The sequence below is a fragment of the Danio aesculapii genome, chromosome 9, assembly GCF_903798145.1.
Source record: "Danio aesculapii chromosome 9, fDanAes4.1, whole genome shotgun sequence".
NCBI classification, from domain to species: domain Eukaryota; kingdom Metazoa; phylum Chordata; class Actinopteri; order Cypriniformes; family Danionidae; genus Danio; species Danio aesculapii.
The window spans coordinates 48870329-48885237 of record NC_079443.1 but is presented as its reverse complement, the minus strand read 5'-3'; the positions used below and the strand labels follow the sequence as shown (position 1 = coordinate 48885237).

The 14909-nt window shown below is 29.9% G+C and overlaps 1 protein-coding gene across 8 annotated transcripts in view; it reads left to right on the top strand.

The window, feature by feature from the left end:
* tns1b (tensin 1b) overlaps positions 1–14909 on the top strand; it is a 549979-nt gene that overhangs the window by 354774 nt on the left and 180296 nt on the right. For all 8 annotated transcript variants that reach the window (XM_056465912.1, XM_056465911.1, XM_056465908.1 and 5 more), the window contains one exon: positions 10649–10690. In XM_056465912.1, the coding sequence (XP_056321887.1) occupies positions 10649–10690 (42 nt within the window). The remainder of the gene's footprint in view (positions 1–10648; positions 10691–14909) is intronic.

Genomic DNA, 14909 nt, shown 5'->3' with positions numbered 1-14909 from the left:
ATAAAAAGAAGGTACAAAGAAAATGGCGTCAAGTAAAACAATAATATTTATAGTCATATTGTAGCGTATTTACACTAGTGCATTTTTGTTTTAAATGAAATTGCTTTTCATCCAGACTGAACTGTCCCTTTAAGAGCATTATCAGCTGATCATCGGGATTCCTGGGGGAAAATAAGTGAAAAGTAAACTATGATTATAAACTTGCATGAAACAGAAATGCATCAGGAGGCCAGAACAAAGCCAGATATTTCAGGATCCTGGAGAAGAGGCTGGAATACCACACTGAGCAGGGAAAGAGGCAGACTTTAGCATTGAGAAATTAATTATAATGATAATGGTGCACTCCTGGTTTGAACGTCTGGGTTATTTTAGCTCCATGTCATTTTAAAGAGGCTCTGTTCACTCAATTTGTGCCTTCCTGCTAGGAAACTCCCTGTGCTTTCTCTCTCTCTCTCTCTCTCTCTCTCTCTCCCTGCAGTATTCACTGAAGTAGGCTGTAATTTGTGCTCTATGAAGGGATGCAGGATGCAGCGAGCGGGATGGTCATATGATGAGCCGTGTCGGTCTGGAGTAAATGGAGTCAGTCACACATAAGAGTGTGTGTGTGTGTGTGTTTGATCAGTCTGTACATGTAATGCTGTCAGGTGGCTCTCGTTAGTCCAGCTCACTGAAAGCAGAATGACTGTAAGACTGAAGGAGAGACGTTTGTGCTGCTTTCTCTCAGTTAAAGTATACATGGAATCAAAACTAGCTTACATTGCTAGTTTGTGGTGAACAATTCATTTGTGCAAGTCATTAAGAAAATTAAGAGTATTGGTATTAGTATTAGTCATTAAGAGTAATCTTTAGTTGAAATCTGAAATGCTCTTCATGTTTGTATTCAGTTAAATTTTCAGATTACGTCTGTCTAAGGTAATGGGCGTGGCTAACATACTTAACCGCACCCCTCCAGCTGTCAGTTTTGACAACAAACAGAAATAGTGAGCAGGAGGTGTTTGTTAGGTTGTAATAACTCTACTCAAACTCTGTTCCTGATATTTCTGAATGAAACACTTACTTTACTACATCTAATCAGCTCGCAGTAGAAAACACAGGCCACCCCACTGTTTTCTCATTTAATATTCCGTTTCTCTATGAACTGCGTCACAATATGAGAAAAAAAAGGTCTCAGCTTCCGGTTCATGCAGACTTTTGGGAATAGAGTTGGCCACACTCTGTCTGTCTGTCTGTCGTCTGTCTGATCTATCTATCTATCTATCTATCTATCTATCTATCTATCTATCTATCTATCATCTTCTATCTTTCTATCTATTATCTATCTATCTATCTATCTATATCTATCTATCTATCTATATCTATCTATCTATCTATCTATCTATCCTTTTTCAAACTGTTTAATCTATCTATCTATCTATCTATCTATCTATCTATCTATCTATCTATCTGTCTATCTGTCTGTCTGTCTGTCTGTCTGTCTGTCTGTCTGTCTGTCTGTCTGTCTGTCTGTCTGTCTGTCTATCCTTTTTCAAACTGTTTTTATCTATCTATCTATCTATCTATCTGTCTGTCTGTCTGTCTGTGTCTGTCTGTCTGTCTGTCTGTCTGTCTGTCGTCTGTCTGTCTGTCTATCTCTCTATCTATCTCTCTATCTATCTCTCTATCTCTCTATCTATCTGTCTGTCATTTTATCTATTGATCGTTATTAATCGTAAATTTGATAATTGTTCTTTCATTAGTTCGTGCCTTCGTTCATCCATCCGTACGTTTGTTCAATCTTGTCGTTCCATCGTATAATTATATTGTATCGTTCTATCGTATCGTCTCAGCTATACAGTAAGAAATAATGGGAAATATACAAACAAGTAATCAAATTAATACAATAATAAATAAATACTAATATAATAGAAAATCAGGAGAAGTTATTAATGTTGTGCCAAAGAGCTGTCCATAACTGCCAAAAATCATCAGACTTTTGAAGTATATAGTAGGTGAGTTTCTCGAATGGAAAAGCATACAAACTTGAGACAACCATGTTTTGAAGGAGCATACCTGAGGATATGGCCACAATAAAAGTACACTACAATATAAGTATACATAATAAATACATTTAACATTTAATTAATTTTCTTCATTCATTACTTTCCTCAAAGTTTCATATAGAGTTTTGTCCTGCTAAGTTTCAGGAGGACTTCAAAACTGGATTACAAAAGTCAGCCAGACAGTTGTTGTGAAACAGGAGGCTGAAATGGTATGATCTCTGTACAGCATCAGTGTCCAGTAACTCCAGCATGACTAAAACAGATCAGCTCCTGTTCACATTTTAAGAAACCGTCTAAACCACACAAGTCTCACTGAGCATGTAAGACCAGCGCGCGGACTTTACTTTGGCAAATGTAGCCTGATGATTAACAATCTTTGCCGGTGATGTGCAGAAATTGTAGCTCTTCTCCAAGACTGTGGTGACTCAGGATTTGGAGAGTTGCTCGATGTGAAATAATATTGCTCTCCATCGTTACTGTGGTGCAATACTGTGAAGCCAACATCCGGAGAAACAGCAGTCAGAACAGTCAGTTTTAATGTTTAGGTTTGTTTGTTTTGTTCCTTTCAACTATCATTATTAGGTTTTGTTTGACATTTTCTCCTGTTCTTACAGTTTATCTATCTAGCATTATTATGTATATATTATTAGTAATTGTATGCTTATTTTATTATTATATTATATTTGTATTTTATTTTGTTATTTTTCTTTTGCAGTCAGTTGTTTTTAAGTTAAATCTTTTCTTTAAATCGCATGTGAATTTATTTATATATTTATTATTTTTTATAGATATACATATTATTTTAGTTAGTTGTTTTTTCAATTTTTTTTTAAATTCATTTGAATTTATTTTATTTGAATTTATTCGAAATCATTTGAATTTTGTTTATTTTATTTATTTTATTTTATTTATTTTTGTTTTGTTTGTTTTTGTTTATTTATTTTATTTTATTTTATATTTTATTTATTTATTTTATTTTATTTTATTTTTTATTTATTTTATTTTATTTTATTTTATTTTTATTTTATTTTATTTATTTTATTTTATTTTATTTTATTTATTTATTTTATTTTATTTATTTTATCTGTCCTAAGTCGTCCTGTCCTGCTATTCAGATGGATGATAATATGGCCACCGGGAGTCTTTTCCTCTCCACTTCTCCAAATGTTGAACTTTAGCAGATTTGGCATGATCTGACAGTCTCTCTCATCTCACTTCAACTGCTCTCTGTGTTTTGTAAACTCTTCTCCTTCACTGCTTTTGTCTTTTTGGTGTTTACTTCCATTTTCTTTGATCCTGCACTTTAAGAACTGGCCTGAAATGGATGTTAAAAAAGAAAGAAAGAAAAGATCTAAGACTGAAATCATGTGAAAGTCTTAAGTGAACTTTCATATGTCCAGTGCTTTTCACAAAGTATTGCTTGACTTTTATGTATCTATTTTTATTGAGCAGTGTTATCACTAACAAAACCTTAACAACTAAATGAAACTTAAATTAACCTGAAAGAACACATTGTTAATACGAAAGTAAATAAATGAATAAAAAAATAAAAAAATAAAATTCAATATTAAAACAGAACAAAATAAAAACAGAAGCACATTTAAAAGAAAACAAATAACTTTAAAATAAAATAAAATAAAATAAAATAAATAAAATAAAATAAAAATAATTACTTCTAGAATCTTAAAATAATAATAGCAGATAGATAAACTGAAGAACAAGAGAAAAATTAAATTAAATTAAATTAAATTATGGAAGAACAAGAGAAAAATTAAATTAAATTAAATTAAATTAACTTAAATTAAATTAAATTAAATTAAATATGTGCAATGTTTTTTTTTAACAACAATATCACAAAAAAATTTATGAAATAAAAAACATAAAATAGATAAAATAAAATAATTTTTACAGATAATAATTATATCCCCAAGATGCATTAAATAAAATAGAATAAAATAATTACTGCAGATAATAATTCAGTTAATTTAATAATTATATCCTGAAGGTGCATAAAATTTTTTTATAAATTAAATTAAAATAAAATAAAATAATTATTACAGATAATGAATCAGTTAATTTAATAATTATATTCCAGAGTGCAAAAATAAAATAAAATGAAATAAAATAATTATTCCAGATAATAATTCAGTTAATTTAATAGTTATATTCCCAATGTGCATAAAATAAAATAAAATAATTATTAAAGATAATAGTTCAGTTAATTTAATGATTATATCCCCGATGTGCATAAATAAAATAAAAGGAAATAAAATAAATAATTAATACAGATAATAATTCAGTTAATTTAATAATAATATTCCAGAGGTTGCAAAAATAAAATAAAATGAAATAAAATAATTATTCCAGATAATAATTCAGTTAATTTAATAGTTATATCCCCAATGTGCATAAATAAAATAAAATAAACTATTAAGATAATAATTAGTTAATCTAATAATTATATTCCCCCTGAAGGTGCATAAATAAAATAAAATAATTATTACAGATAATAATTCAGTTAATTTAATAAATATATCCTGAAGGTGCATAAATGAAATAAAAGGAAATAAAATAAATAAAATAATTATTAAAGATAATATTCAGTTAATTTAATGATTATATCCCAGAGGTGAATAAATAAAATAAAATAATTATTACAGATAATAATTCAGTTAATTTAATAATTATATCCCCAAGATGCATAAATAAAGTAAAATAAAATAATTATTAAAGATAATAATTCAGTTAATTTAATATTTATATCCCCAAGATGCATAAATAAAGTAAGATAAAATAATTATTACAGATAATAATTCAGTTAATTTAATATTTATATCCCCAAGATGCATAAATAAAGTAAAATAAAATAATTATTAAAGATAATAATTCAGTTAATTTAATATTTATATCCTGAAGGTGCATAAATGAAATAAAAGGAAATAAATAAAATAAAATAATAATTAAAGATAATAATTCAGTTAATTTAATGATTATATCCCCAAGATGCATAAATAAAGTAAAATAAATAATAATTAAAGATAATAATTCAGTTAATTTAATAATTATATCCCCAAGATGCATAAATAAAGTAAAATAAAATAATAATTAAAGATAATAATTCAGTTAATTTAATAATTATATCCCCAAGATGCATAAATAAAGTAAAATAAAATAATTATTACAGATAATAATTCAGTTAATTTAATAATTATATCCCCAAGATGCATAAATAAAGTAAAATAAAATACTTATTAAAGATAATAATTCAGTTAATTTAATAATTATATCCCCAAGATGCATAAATAAAGTAAAATAAAATAATTATTAAAGATAATAATTCAGTTAATTTAATATTTATATCCTGAAGGTGCATAAATGAAATAAAAGGAAATAAAATAAAATAAAATAATAATTAAAGATAATAATTCAGTTAATTTAATGATTATATCCCAGAGGTGAATAAATAAAATAAAATAATTATTACAGATAATAATTCAGTTAATTTAATAATTATATCCCCAAGATGCATAAATAAAGTAAAATAAAATAATAAAGATAATAATTCAGTTAATTTAATAATTATATCCCCAAGATGCATAAATAAAGTAAAATAAAATAATTATTACAGATAATAATTCAGTTAATTTAATAATTATATCCCCAAGATGCATAAATAAAGTAAAATAAAATACTTATTAAAGATAATAATTCAGTTAATTTAATAATTATATCCCCAAGATGCATAAATAAAGTAAAATAAAATAATTATTAAAGATAATAATTCAGTTAATTTAATATTTATATCCTGAAGGTGCATAAATGAAATAAAAGGAAATAAAATAAAATAAAATATAATTAAAGATAATAATTCAGTTAATTTAATGATTATATCCCAGAGGTGAATAAATAAAATAAAATAATTATTACAGATAATAATTCAGTTAATTTAATAATTATATCCCCAAGATGCATAAATAAAGTAAAATAAAATACTTATTAAAGATAATAATTCAGTTAATTTAATAATTATATCCCCAAGACGCATAAATAATTTTTAGATGCATAAAGATGCATAAACAATTTTTTGAAAATGAATTATTAGTTAAATAATTAATAGTTTTGATGGACTTTTTTGTGGATTTACTAGCTATTTTAAGTGCTTTTATTTTACATTTTTGTTTGAACTAACTAACATGGTTTCTCTCAGATGTGCTTCTAAAAGTGGAGACACAGATAAGAGACAGCGAGGCTGATGAGGATCAGTGTTCTAGCAAGACCAGCATTAGACCAGTGTTCTTCTCTTTCTTGTCCTCTGTCTAGCCTGTTTGTGCTGTAATGGTTTTAATTCTGGTCTTGCTAGATGGACATAACAAGGCATTGAGAAGCATGAAGTACGTCTCATCTGCCAAGTGTTCTCAGTGGGTGTCAGCAGAGCGGATGCGATCTAGTTAGTGGTCGAGCCTCAGTCCTGGAGGCCGTTTTGGGGGCTTCAGTAGTGCAAACTCTACAGCTGGGGTATAACTCCCCTCCAGCTTTATTACTCTTGGAAGACAGACTCATTTTTTTTCTTTCTTCAGGAATTGAGACAGACATGCGGGGTCTCTTGTGGAAAACAGAGATCTGATGATTCACATTACATCACTGACCATGCAGATCTTAAAAGGTTTACCCTTTCAGCAGAGGCTGTTTTGAATTTCTTTTAGGTTTTGAGCTATTGCCAGGAGTTTGTTTATACATTTTTTTATATTGCTTCATGTCACAGAATAAATGCATGTACAGTTGAAGTCAGAAATATTAGCCCTCCTGTGATTTATTTATTTTTCTTTTAAATATTTCCCAAAATGATGTTTAACAGAGCAAGAAATTTTTCACAGTATGTCCAATAATGTTTTTTCTTCTAGAGAAAGTCTTATTTGTTTTATTTTGGCTAGAATAAAAGCAGTTCTGAGTTTAAGGTCAATATAATATAATTTTTTTTGATTGTCTACAGAACAAACCACTGTTATACAATAACTTGCCTAATTAACATCTGTTTCACCTCGCACGTGTGAGAAGAGCATAAGCAGCGCATGTTTTTTTCTGTGTCCATGTTAACAGATTAGAACTTTCATACGGCATGCAGAAGCAGCGCGTCAATGCAGAGCTGAAGCAGCAGTGCCGCGATAGTTTTGGCACTGAGTCTATTTTGCCACTGCTCATGCACAGTTAAAGTGACAGTGCATTGTTAATGCCAAAAACACACTGAATGACAGTAAAAAGTACACTGTAAAATATTATATGATCAATTAGTCCTAATAGCATATGCTTTTATTCATGTTCTGACTTAAGTCAGAACAAGCTGTTTTAAGTCAGTTTAATATAATATAAGTTCAATGGACTCATAAGGTTAATTTGATTCAGCTTAAAAATTTAAGGCAACCAGGATTTTTTTTACAGTGTAGCTATTTTACCCAATGAATGCATCAATAATATCCACTGATTTTTATACAGTCAATTGAATCAACTTAAATGATTAAAAACGCAACAAATATTTATTTAGGCCCGAACTACAAAACCAAATTTAAAACAATTTTAGTATCAGTTTTGCTGAAGTTGCACACTAGTTTGATCATGTATAAATATCATTATAACTATATAGGCCTACATCATGCTGACAATCAAAAACAAAATTACTATATAATCAATATAAATGATCTATAAAAAAATCTATAAAATCTATTAGAAAAATGGCTTTGGTGCAGATGAAAAGTAAAAAAAAAGTATATATATGTGTATATATATATATATATATATATATATATATATATATATATATATATATATATATATATATATATATGTATATATATATATATATATATATATATATATATATATATATATATATATATATATATATATATATATATATATATATATATATATATATATATATATATATATATAGTTGAACTCAGAATTATTAGCCTCCTTTGATTTTTATTTATTTATTTTTTTTTATATTACCCAAATGATGTTTAACAGAGCAAGGAATTTTTCACAGTATGTCTGATAATATTTTTTCTTCTGGAAAAAGTCTTATTTGTTTTATTTTGGCTAAAATAAAAGCAGTTTTAAATTTTTTAAACAACATTTTAAGGTCAAAATTATTAGCCCCTTTAAGCTATATATTTTTTTCGATAGTCTACAGAACAAACCATCTTTATACAATAACTTGCCTGATTACCCTAACCTGCCTAGTTAACCTAATTAACCTAGTTAAGCCTTTAAATGTCACTTTCAGCTGTATAGAAGTGTCTTGAAAAATATCTAGTCAAATATTATTTACAGATAGATAGATAGATAGATAGATAGATAGATAGATAGATACAGTAGATAGATAGATAGATAGATAGATAGATAGATAGATAGATAGATAGATAGATAGATAGATAGATAGATAGATAGATAGATAGGTAATTATAAAGAATAGACAGAGATAGATTATTCTGTCGATCCGCTGATCTACTGCGCACTACAGAAGCAGCTGGTGTGAAAGGCAAATGCCTGTGCACTACTTCTGCTCTCCATATGCGCTGTTTATGCTCTGCTCGCACATGCGGTGTTAAACAGCCATCACTTGTCTAATTAACCTAAATAACATATTTAACCCTTAAATGTCACCTTTAGCTAAATATATAAATGATGGCTGCAAAAATGTTGCAAACAATCAATATATGTTGAATTTAAACAAACAAATCAAATTTAGCAATGTTCAACTATAGTTTCCCAGCGATGGGTTGCAGCTGGAAGGGCATCCGCTGCGTAAAACATGTGCTGTATAAGTTGGCGGTTCATTCCACTGTGGCGACCCCAGATTAATAAAAAGACTAAGCCAAAAAGAAAATGAATGAATGAATGTTTAACTTAATTTGTTTGTTTAAATTAAGCCCAAATAAATTGTTTACAACCTAACTTTAAATAAAAAGTAAATCCAAGGAATCATCTTTGAATCATTTTTTTATAGTGTAGTGAAAAAATATCTATATATATAATATCTATATCTATAATATAAACTTGAAAAATATCTAGTCAAATATTATTTACTATCATCATGGCAAAGATAAAATAAATCAGTGATTAGAGATGAGTTATTAAAACTATTTTGTTTAGAAATGTGTGTGTGTGCATGAGTGTATACTGTATGTGCTTGTATCCACAGTTTTCCCTTTTTTTCTTCAGGTTGCTAATGCTTCCCTGTGTACCTTTCCCATCTCTCATACACATTATATCTTTTGACTTCTTCAACCATGTCATCAAGTTCAGTGGTAGTTTATAAACCCACAGAGTTTGTCTTTACTGGAAAAACTTGAAGCGGCTCAGCTCTCTCCTGCCCATCTCTCAGTGATTTCTTCAGTTCTTCTGCCATCTCAGACTTACATGGGTATTTGAGGCCAGCCAGACTCAAACTAACCCATGACATCATGGATTCCTCAGAAATAAATACCTGTCTCTGGAGGAATAAACCATGCCGCTCGACTTCTGTATATGGAGCTTCTCGGCCCGCCGGCAGATTCACGGTGACGCTGGAGCGACGAGAGATTGTCTAAATATTTAGCCAGGCTGTTTAGTGATGCACCTACACAGCAGAGCAGACCCGTGTCTTCTGTTTCACTTCTGAAAGCTGTTTAATCAGTGGAAGGATTACTAGACACACTGCATTTACATGACACATTTGGCAGACGCTTTTATCCATATATCATGGCTTAAGTTGCTTGGGGATATATTTGGTAATAGATTTTTGTTTTATGTAAAGATCAGGTTCCATAAAGTTTGTATATACATTTTTGGCTCTGAACTTTCACAACTGTGAAAACTGGACTGAAGCTGTTTCAGTTTACAAGAACTTCTATGTTAAGCTGCTTTGACACAATCTACATCAGTGGTGCTCAACCCTGTTCCTGGAGATCGACCTTTCTGCAAATTTCAGCTCCAACCCTGATCAAACACACCTGAACCAATTAATTAGGACCTGAACAGCACTTGATAATTACAGGCAGGTGTGTTTGATAAGGGTTACAACTGAAATCTGCAGGTAGGTCGATCTCCAGGAACAGGGCTGGTCACGCCTGATCTACATTGTAAAAGCGCTATAGAAATAAACATGAATTGAATAGAATTGAATTTTCTACTGTAAATATATCAAAACTCATATTGGGATTAGTTTAATGCATTGCTAAAGCCTAATTCGCACAACTTTAAAGTCTGCATGAGCTGGAACGTTCAACCGTTTGTTTGTTTTTTTGGGATGTTGATGCAGTGCCTAGAGAAACTGAATGTTCCTAGAGAAAACTGTGGGCGTTGCTTGTTTTTCTCTACTGCGAGCTGATTGGCTGTAATTAAATAGGACTATGAAATTTGTTGCCTTTCAATATTATGCATCATTATGTTTATAGATATAAAATGAAAATAAGTTTCGCTCTTCACTCCTCAGGTCGATGTGAATCTAGAGAGCACATGTCCAGGTGTCCTGCAGATGTACAATCTTTCAACATGGCAGATTATTCCAGATTTTTGTTCTGTTTGTGTGTCTTACCTGTTTTCTTTCTTCTGTGTTTTCTTCATCTCAGGCCCCCAGCAATGAGCTCCCTCTGAAACATATCGAGACCACAGTGAGTATTGCAGACTTTTACAACTTCACCCATGTCTGATGATTTCAATTATTATATATTGATAAATACATGGGGCGGCACGGTAGCTCAGTGGTAAGCACTGTCGCCTTACAGCAAGAAGGTCGCTGGTTTGAGTCTGGGGTCGGCTGGGCTAGTTGGCATTTCTGTGTGGAGTTTGCATGTTCTCCCCGTGTTGGCGTGGGTTTCGTCCAGGTGCTCTGGTTTCCCCCCACAGTGCAAAGACATGCGCTATAGGTGAATTGAATGAACTAAATTGGTCGTAGTGTATGTGTGAGTGAGAGTGTATGGGTGTTTCCCAGTGCTGGGTTGCAGCTTTAAGGGTATGCACTTCATAAAATGTATGCTGGAATAGTTGGTGGTTCATTCCGCGGTGGCGACCCCTAATAAATATGGGACTAAGCTGAAGGAAAACGAATGAATGAATGAATGAATGATAAACACATTAACATATAGTTTATATAAAAAAATAAATGAGAAATAAATAAATATGTTGTTTTATTAGTGCTTTAGTAGTACCTTAAGCAATATATCATATATACATATTTACATTTGAATTACTGATTTAAGTTTATAATTATCTGCAAATGCAATAGTTATAATTTTTAACATATATAAAAAAACTTTCGATACAAAATTTGTATCTATTACCTTTTCAAATATCATTTGAAGGTGCAGTATGTAGAATTGACACCTAGAGGTTAAACTAGGTATTGCAGTCCAAATTCAAAATATTGGAGAGTTTTTTTCTCACCCCGATGACAACTTAACCCACATACAGGTTGCCAGATTGACAAGACAAACAGGAGTGCGCATGCCTGACGATCAAGCCTTGAACTTAGATTATTATTAGCCCCTAATAACTCAAAATTATTGTTAATTTCAATATTAGTTAGTTATAACTTTTTTTTTATTAGCCATTAGGGTTAATTATTTTAAACCTTAATATTAAAGTATTAATTATCAATATATATTAAAACGTTTGCCAAAATCGGGGTTCTGAAATATAATTGAGTAAACTGGCAGTGGGCTGGTTATAGAGACAAAAAAAAGACAGACATTCCGACAGAGAACGCATTCATTTTCAAAGAAGAATAACTGATATTCTTAGATATCTGCTACCATATTACGGTATTTTCCCAGTACTGGATTGTGGCTGGAAGGACATCCACTGTGTAAAACATAAGTCGAAATTGTTGGCGGTTCATTTCACGGTGGCGACCCCTGATAATAAAGGGACTACGCCAAAGGAATATGAATAAATATTATGGTATTGTTATGCTTTAGAAGAGTCAAAAACGTTCATGCAGCACCTTTAATAAATAAATTATAAATAGTTTGCAGTTTACCCAAAAAAAAAAAAAAAAAAAAATGAAATCAAATAAATAAAAAATCCGTAATTTTTCGGTTTATTTCGGTTTATTATTTTAAACCTTATTATTAAAGTATTAAATATCAATATATATTAAAACTTTTGCCCAAACCGGGCTTCTGAAATATAATTGGGTAAATTGGCAGTGGGCTGGTTATAGAGACAAAACAAAGACCTTTCGACATGGAACACATATCTCTAAAAGGGAATCACTGACTTTAGCATTGTTTTTCAGATAAACAAGTATGTACATTTTGTATGTACAAAAATAACATTTTTCTTAAATATCTGCAAAAAATATTGTATTTTTATGCTTTAGAAGAGTCAAAAACATACACACAGCACCTATAGTAAATAATACGCTTGACTACTTTTGATCACTTTTTCTCCAAGCAAGGTTTCATCCATCGACTTTTCCTTTCCATGAATCTTCTTAAAAGTGAAGGTTGTGAGTGTGAATGTGCCGCTTCTGTTTGAGGTGTTGCTCAGTGTGAACAGTGTAAAGTCATCACTGACAGAACTGTAGAAGTAACGGCCTGAAGATCTAAATGTTTATGTCTTTAGTGAACACTGTTGCCACGCACCTTCTGTAGTCTAAACTGGAGCAGTGTAAACCTCTGAGAGCTGGAGCGCAAATTATTGGTTGGATTAACTAAACACGGCCTCACTGGGGCTGTAATGACCGCCCAGGCTAAAGGATTTAAAGAGACAGTACACTGAAATTCTCAGTGCAATTTATGTTTTAGTCATATTATGATCCATTGATTATTTATTTACTCTAAACAATAAACAAGTCTAATCCCCGACTTAGTTACTCTAAAAAAGGTCTAATTACAAGATTTAATTGATAAAAACATAAAAAGTAAAAATAAAAATGAATATTAACTGAGGTATAAATGAAAGAAATGATTATCAATTATTAGTGTTTAAATAAAATAATTAAAATAATTTAGCATTTTTTTGCCTAAATAAATTTTAAAGTGATAGCTTCTAATATATATATATATATATATATATATATATATATATATATATATATATATATATATATATATATATATATATATATTTTTTTTTTACGATAGTCTCAATATTAACATTATTAGTTTTATTGATTACATATAATTAATTATTAAAACCTAAATATTTATTAAAATATTAAGTATTTTATTACTTGAAATAAAACAAATATTAACATAAAATAAAATTAAAAAACATAGCTATGTTGTTGATGCACAATATTCATTTTTATTAATAAAAGTTAAATACTAAAATAAATAAATCTAAACCTAATAAAAGCTATACAGATAAACAGTAGGTGACACTTTAAAATGACCATTACCGCCGCATTTGGCACCACGGCAAGCCTAAGGGATTACGAACATGTTTTTAGGTGAAACAGCAGTTTGCGTCAATGTCGCCAGGGGGCACAAAGGGACGGGATGCGAACAAACAGAAATATACAGTAGCTGTAAATACCCTGCTACTTTTATGTGAAGATGAAATAACAAAACAAGCATTATAATTCCTTTATTAATCATTAAAAACTTGTTAACAAGCTTTATTATCATTGTAAACTTAAGGCCAATGAGGATTCATTTTGGAAATTAAAAATATATTTTATCTTAGTAAAATAGCACTAAACAAAAAGCGTACAATTATTGTTAATTAAATATTAATTACGTATAAGGATTATTTATAATTAGCCATAAAGTATTTATGTATAAAAAAAAAAAATATATATATATATATATATATATATATATATATATATATATATATATATATATATATATGTGTGTTTGTGTGTGTGTGTGTGTGTGTGTGTGTGTGTGTGTGTGTGTGTGTGTGTGTGTGTGTGTGTGTGTGTGTGTGTGTGTGTGTGTGTGTGTGTGTGTATTTATTTAGGTATTCTCAGAGCATTTCAGTGACAGATTACATGATTTCACTTCTATCTGGATGCATAATGCGATTAGTTAAAATATGTGATAAAAGAATGAAGGGGTTGTGCTGGTGAATTATGGGCGTTTTAATACTGTAGTAATCGCTGTAGTCTCTACACATGCATGTTTTCTACTGTATGTCTGAGAATGAGCCCTGAGTAATGTCCTTTATAAGTGTACACTGCCACGGTTAAAACACATCATCCATGCAGCTTATTTGGTGCAATGAATCACGTACAGATCAGCATGAAATATTTGCTTAACACTCCTGGATCTTCTTTAGCTTGAGAAAGGAAGTATCGCTTTACAAACTCGAATGTTTTTGGCTCACGGCTTACAGGCAGCTAGCAACAAAAGTTGTAATATGTAGGAAAATATACATGCTTGGTTTTAACTTAAGTAGACTTGTAGGTTAAAGTATTTATTTAGTATAAAGTTCAAAGTTGAGTTCCAGATGTAAAAAACACCCTTTATTTCATCCATAGGAAAACAATGACAGTTATGGGTAACACTTTAGTTTAGGTCACAATACATGCTATTTATTACTGGCTTATTACCTGCCTTTTATTAAGATATAAACTGTTTATTAGTAGTTATAAAGTATGATTTTATTTTACACCCCTAATCCTATCCAAAACCTGATACGAACTTCTACCTTACTAACTAATAATAAACAGCTAATTAGTAGCTTATTAAGCTAGTATAGTGCTAGTTAATGGTTATTGTGAATTGTAACCGTGACTTGAGTGTTACCCAATTTTAGAAATGCTAAAAAGACATTACCTATAATGCTCATCAAAAAGAAATCTACTAATCAGAAAGTCGCTAGATATTTTTCAAGATGCTAGTATTCAGCTTAAAGTCCAATTTAGGTTAAGTAGGTAAG